This window comes from Bidens hawaiensis, unplaced genomic scaffold (genome assembly GCF_021521415.1).
Source record: "Bidens hawaiensis isolate Kalapana, Puna unplaced genomic scaffold, B.hawaiensis_p1.1 tig00045608_1, whole genome shotgun sequence".
Taxonomy (NCBI): Eukaryota; Viridiplantae; Streptophyta; class Magnoliopsida; order Asterales; family Asteraceae; genus Bidens; species Bidens hawaiensis.
Window position 1 is genome coordinate 29049 of NW_027498136.1, and position 7459 is coordinate 36507.

The following is a 7459-nucleotide window of genomic DNA, read 5'->3' on the forward strand; positions in this document are numbered from 1 at the left end:
CGCCAAACACAGTTCTGGATTGTACTCCCGACAAAAAAATCTCTTGCATCCCCGCTATCAGTTTTTCTTGTCCTGCTTCCCACCATGCCATGACGCTTGATGGTAATGAGGACTATGGTTGTTATCGTTGGCGAAATCTAGTGCTTCCTGTAATGGTAAGGTTATGCGTGGGGTTGGACGCGTTAGCGATGCCCCTTTATTAGTTGTAAACATTTCTTACATCGAATTAGTCTTTTGTTGGGCCAACAACGTTTGTCACGCCACAGGGGTAGGCGTTTTACCACTCATTTTCGACCGGGAATTTAGAAGTTACAACCAAATCTAGTTCTAGCAAAATGTACGGATGGCGTCAATGAAGAAACACCAATTTAACCCTTGGTCTAATAACTTAGTTCTCAAATTAAGTATCGAGTACTTCTCTTAGGGGTTAGAATACAACACGGCTGATGAGAGTAAAACCACCTACAAAACAAAACACCATGAGTTCGTTACGGTAAGGAGATTGGGGGGGTCTTCTCGTAACCACCCTCCGGAGTGAGAATCAGTACAAGAGATTGAAGATAAATGAAACACAAATTATCGCGCAGCACTAGTGAATGTTCTTGAGGGAGAATGAAGATGCTTTTACCATTGGAGGTCAAGTGGTATTTATAGCCAGTTGAGGGGAGAGAAGGTATGGGTTGTCTGTCATGTCAGGAAATCCACCAATCAGAGAGCTTGCGCATGCACAAGGGAAGTTGGTGAATAAAGTAGCTGACGGATGGCTGTAACATTTTGGGTTTTTATCGTATTCCCTTATTTCATTTTATCATTGTAGGAACTTATTTCGGGTCCTAATCATTAATAATAAAGTTCATTTATAAGTTATTTAGTTCTCCTAATGTTCACTTTAAGTCCTTCCTATTTAATATATTGTCCATTCATTATTTATATTAAACAAGTTCCTAAAATGATCATAATGCAAACATGAGGGACCATTTGTGACAAAAGGAAAAACACCATCCACGGTGGCCGGAGCGCCGCGCGGCCAGCCCTAGGCTCATCGCCGTGCGGCGTGTGGAGGTTACTACACCGTCAGATCGTTTATTTTGGTTCGTAAACTCGTTTTTGGAATAAAATCGGTTATTTTCGGCATAAATCGCTAGAATTAAGGGCCAAGGAATCGTTTTATAACTAATATACGTGTCCCAAATCATTTCTTAACCATCAAGACTCAATCTTTATGATATATTATGTGATTCTTTCATTAAAACGTAGATTATAGCTTAAAAGGGCCAAAACATTTATAATTGGTTCAGTTTAGCTTTTTCTATATAAACAAGTCTTAAACCCTGCCACAAAACTATACCTAAACCCTAATCATGATCCTCCAGCCGTCCATACTCTCTACCTCTCTCAATCCTCTTCGGTTTTTGGTGTTTCGTTGAAGATTCGTTATTATTGGGTTGACTTTGCAAGAGTTAGGACCTTTGACTCGTTATATCTCATCATTCGTGCACTTTCCGGGTAAGTTGTAAACTGAGTTTTCATTCCTAAAAGTTCACTAGTCGATAACCTTCAATCAATTTATGAGATTGAAGGGTATTGACTGATCAATTGCTTTGAAACCCAATAAACGGTAAAAAAGTCAACAACTTTGACTTCTTGTTTTCTCATACTTCTGGACAGATTCAACATTCGGTCCAGAAGACTTTTCTTCTCGTAACTAAATTTTAAGGGTTTTGACTAACACCCGACTCCCGAATCGAAGTTCGGATTCTGGTCAGACTCGACTCGTTTAAACATTAAAATCGACATAACTCGAGTTATACTTATCCGTTTGGATTGATTCCAGCGGCATTAGATTCGCTTTTACTTATACTTTCATATCGTTAAGTTTCAGGTTCTGTTGGTTTTCATCGTTCGGCGTGTTAATCGGAAGACTCGTTAATCTTTTTCGTGTTTATTATTAACTCAATTGTTTTAAAGTGAGTTTTGTCATTCCCCTGTTTTCACATATTTTCAAACGTTTTGGGGGCGTATACGTACTTATAGTATTTCATATTATACATATCTCAGTCATTAGCAAACGTTATATTGTGTGTGAATTGCTAGACATAAATGCTAATTGATTACTTGTTTAATTTGCGCATTTGGAGAGGTCCAACATATTCTCATTATAGTATGATTATACGACCGTCTAGTTTTAACCGGCGCCCGATTCGCTTGGCAATGGTTCGCTTGACACTTTATTTGCTCATTGATTTGGGTTATTTACCACTTTATCTACGTTTTGCTATCTTATCATATTATATATTATTGCAAAACTTAATGACTTGCTCACTCAACATATTTGTTGACAAAACATATTGTATTTTCTACGTATATGTAGGTTATCGCATGAACTAAGGGATTGAAGTATTGGATTACTAGTCGAGAATCTAGGAAATCATAAAGACAATATAATTAGATTTTAATTTGGATTATTTCTATAATTGTCATGGATTATTGTTATGGTTGTTTTGCTATACTTGGATATTTTTGTTTTATTTGAAATAAAATGAATTAATAGATATTGTCATAATTATTGTTTGATAGTTACCTCGAGCTATAAGCTATCATGCTCACGCCCCGGCAATTTCGCCTTAGGTTGGGGTGTGACAGATTGGTATCAAAGCCGAAGGTTTAGGATAGGTGGTTAGAAATTTTCCTAGTCATATGTTAGGAACCCTATACGTGTCTATCTGAACTGTTTAATTGCTTCCTAATTGTTTATAGCTTATTTAGGTAATTATTCATGATATCTTTTATGTTAGGTAATTATTTATTTTATATGTTAGAATATCTTTTATTTCTTGGTAAATATTTATTAAATCTCTTAACTTAGGAAAGTAGTTAATTATATTTTTTATTTTAGGAAATAATCTTTTATAATTAGTATATATTGCACACACCAAATATGAGGCTATGTCTCACTTTCAAATTATTTTCCAAATCTTTTAAAATGTTTAGTAGATTGCATTTTTTAATTTGGGAAATTCCTTAAGAATTCCCAAGATTTTTTTTACTCCCTCTCCTTAGGGCATGGGGGTATGACATGTTCGGTAATAACTGTAAGGGGTACGATAACTGTGAGTCGGGCCTTGGCAAAACAGTTCCGAGAACCCAAGGTAAGACGCTATTCCTTACCTGGAGGATAACCTGACCACAGTATTCGAGCCCTTAGGCCAAAGCTGGACAATATGTCATACAACCGGACCTTAAGTGAATCAAACGTGACCGATCAACCAGTTGCATTCCTTTAATAAAAACCGAATTCACGGTGGTTCGTGGCTAAATTCGGAAACTTTCCAAAATTGCGTTTTAATTATTTTAAATGTTTAGTTGGGTGGAAAATCCATGACAACCCATGGGAACTCCAACTATCCATTTCACAACCCGTTTTGATTCGATATTTTGTTAGAGATATCACCATGGTGATTCACGAGATTCTCCGACTACCCATTTTGATTCGTGTATTCGATAATTAGTGGGCTCAGTTAAAATGCCATGTAACGCTCATGGGCCGACCCACTCCATTGAATTGTTAATTCGTTAATTAGCTGGGTCAGTTAAAATGCCATGTAACACTCATTTGCCGACCAACTCAAATTTTTTGTTAATCGTTATTTAATTGGGTCAATAAAATGCCATGGAACACTCATGGGAAGCCCAATTCTCAATATATAAGTCCCGTTATGTAATTGGGGTCATTTAAACTGCCATGGAACGCTCATGGGAGGCCCAATACCCGAAGCTTAATTTTATGATTTAGTTGGGCCATTCAAATTGTCATCAAAAGCTCATGGGAGGCCAACTCACTTGGTTTATCTATTTTGGGTTTTGAGCTGCCATGGGAAGTCCATGGAAGCCCAACCCAATAACATTTTACACTTTAACTTGAAATAATAATTATTTAATTAACTACCTCAAAAGTTAATCACATCATTTTAAATTACTACTTGTCCACAAGTCATGACAAATCACTAACACATATATTAGTCACATTTCATTCTCTTTCATTGACTCGTTTATACAACTTATCCGATCCTAATAGAATTTTACTTTTGGTCCCCGTAGAATGTTTTCCATAATAATTCTTCATCGTGATCAACGTCATTCATCTACTTCTCACGACCGCCGTCTGACTACTTGAATCACCAAAACTATGCTATTAACCAACCCAACAACCAAGCTCCAAACCAAAATGCACCCACAAGAAGCCTTATAATGGACCGCACCCACTATGCTCAACCTGTAACCGTCATCATCCCGCATCCACCACTTACCGTCTTTGCACCTCGTGTAACCGTTATGGGCACTTTGACAACATTTGCCGTGTACCTCTAAATGCACGTGCCGCTCCTCAACAAGCCGCACCGTCTGCTCCTCGAGCTGCTAATAACCCCCAAGCTCAAGCCGGTGTTCCAAATACCCGTGCTTGCTACCATTATGGAGATCCTAGTCATCTCCGCAATATGTGCCCATTGCTAGCCCGTGACAATTAAGCGCATGTGATGCCTCCACCGTATTATGCTCATCAAGCCCAAGTTGTTCCCGCACCATACTACACTAGCCAAGCCTACCAAGTCCAAACTTACCAACCCCCGATCCCTCCAAGCTTTGCACCTAACACCTATGCTCCTCAAGTTCCGCAACTTATGGCTCCACCAATTGCTACTGCTCAAGTCCCTACTATTCAAGCCCCTCCAACTAATCAAGCTGCACCAACTCCTCAAGGTTCGAATGGTCGTTCTTTCATGATGAATGTGAATCAAGCCCAAAGCTCAAGTGATGTGGTGAATGGTACGTTCTCTATTAATAACCATTCTACTTCCGTGTTATTCGATACTGGTGCCTATAAGAGTTTTGTCTCGTTAGACTTTGCATACATTATTGATAAGCCTTGGAATAGGTTGTCTAGGTCTTTTTCCATAGAAGTAGCTAATGGGAATTCGATTACTATTGATTCGGTTATTCGGGATTGTGTCATAGTTCTTAATAAGGTCAAGTTTCGTATAGATCTTATTCCAATGCAAATGGGGAGTTTTGAAGTCATAGTTGGGATGGATTGGTTGACTTTAAATCACGTAGAGGTCGTTTTTTTATAAGTTCCTTCATATACCTCTTCAAGATGATCGTATTCTTAAAGTTTTCGCTAGTACGCCTGCTTCTAAGCTTAATCTCATGTCGTGCTTTCAAGCTCAACGTTATTTGCGTAAGAAGTACGTTGCATTTTTGGCGCTTGTGGAGGAGAAAGATAAGGAGAAGAAGAAGATTCAAGATATTTCTATTGTACGCGATTTTCCCGACGTCTTTCCCGATGATGTTGTTGGACTTCCTCCTATTCGTCAAGTCGAGTTTCGTCTTGATCTCATACCCGGAGCTAATCCCGTTGCTAAATCACCCTATCGTCTTGCTCCGTTCGAAATGCAAGAGCTTTCAAGCCAACTCCAAGAACTCTCCGATAAGGGTTTCATTCGCCCGAGTTCTTCTCCTTGGGGCGCACCTGTTTTGTTTATGAAGAAGAAGAATGGATCATTTCGCATGTGCATCAACTACCGTGAACTCAATAAGCTTACCGTAAAGAACCGTTACCCGCTCCCTCGTATCGATGATCTTTTCGATCAACTTCAAGGAGCCGCTTGCTTCTCGAAGATCGATCTCCGTTCGGGTTATCAACAACTTCGCGTTAATGAAGATGACATACCCAAGACTGCTTTCCGTACTCGATATGGGCAATACGAATTTTGTGTTATGCCTTTTGGGCTAACCAATGCACCTGCGGTTTTCATGGACCTCATGAACCGTGTGTATAAACCATACTTGGAAAAATTCGTAATTGTTTTCATCGATGACATTTTGATCTACTCGAAATTCGAAAACGATCACAAAAAGCACCTACATGCTATCCTTGACCTCCTACGGAAGGAACAATTGTATGCCAAGTTTTCGAAGTGTGAGTTTTGGCTTAAGGAAGTTCAATTTTTGGGCCATATCGTTAAAAACGAAGGTATTCATGTCGATCCCGTGAAGATTGAAGCCGTAAAGAATTAGAAGACACCAACGTCTCCCACCGAAGTTCGTTTTTTTCTTGGTTTGGCGGGATATTACTGTCATTTCATTCATAACTTCTCAAAGATTGCATTGCCCCTCACCGCTCTTACACATAAGGGTAAACCTTACGAGTGGGGGTCAAAGCAAGAGGAAGCGTTTCAAACGTTAAAGGACATGCTTTGCAATGCTCCTATTCTTGCTCTTCCCAAAGGTGTTGAAGATTTCATAGTATTCTGTGATGCTTCTAACCAAGGCCTAGGTTGTGTTCTCATGCAACGAGTCAAGGTTATCGCGTATGCTTCGAGACAACTCAAGGTGCACGAAAAATATTATACGACGCACGATCTCAAGCTTGGTGCCGTCGTATTCGCCTTGAAGATTTGGAGACATTATCTCTATGGTACCAAATGCGCAGTATTTACCGATCATAAGAGTCTCCAACACATTTTTGATCAAAAGGAACTCAATATGAGGCAACTTCGTTGGGCCGAGTTGCTTAGCGACTATGATTGCGAGATTCGCTACCATCCCGGTAAAGTGAACGTCGTGGCCGACGCTCTTAGCCGTAAGAAACAAGTCAAATATGTGCTGCTTACTTGTGTTCTCGTTCAAAATGATATCAAAAAGCGTGTTCTTAACGCGCAACACGAATCCGTCACCGAAGGCAATATGTATGACGAGATGTCGTCAAAAGAGTTATGCGGATAAGCGTAGGAAACCTCTTGAGTTCAACATTGGTGATCGTGTCCTACTCAAAGTATCTCCATGGAAAGGTTTTGTGAGATTTGGAAAGAAAGGGAAGCTAGCTCCTCGTTTTGTTGGTCCTTTTGAAATCATTGAGCGTATTGGTTCTGTTGCTTATAGGCTTGATCTTCCATCTAAACTCTCGAATTTTCATCCGGTATTTCATGTCTCGAATCTGAAGAAGTGTCTTGCCGAGGGTAATTTCCAAATACCGCTCGATGAAGTTCGTATTGAAGGAACCATGCATTTCGTTGAAAGACCCGTTGAGATTATGGATCACAAAGATAAAGTTACTTAGCGTAGTCGTATACCGTTACTCAAGGTACGTTGGGAATTGAAGCAAGGATCTGAGTTTACTAGGGAACGTGAAGATCAAATGAAGGAGAAGTATCCTCATATGTTCGCTACAGTTATTCTCTAATTTCGGGACGAAATTCCTAAAAGTTGGGGATACTGTAACATTTCGGGTTTTTATCATATTCGACTCGTTTAAACATTAAAATCGACATAACTCGAGTTATACTTATCCGTTTGGATTGATTCTAGCGGCATTAGATTCGCTTTTACTTATACTTTCATATCGTTAAGTTTCAGGTTCTGTTAGTTTTCATTGTTCAGCGCATTAATCGGAAGACTCGTT

General features: G+C 39.3%; 1 protein-coding gene across 1 annotated transcript; it reads left to right on the plus strand.

Moving 5' to 3' along the window:
* The first annotated feature begins 4679 nt into the window (after window positions 1-4679).
* On the plus strand, window positions 4680-7117 carry LOC143595879 (uncharacterized). The gene is made up of 2 exons (XM_077074794.1): window positions 4680-5092; window positions 6940-7117. Exons 1-2 carry the CDS (start codon window positions 4680-4682, stop codon window positions 7115-7117), a joined length of 591 nt encoding a protein of 196 aa, XP_076930909.1.
* The last annotated feature ends 342 nt before the right edge of the window (window positions 7118-7459 follow it).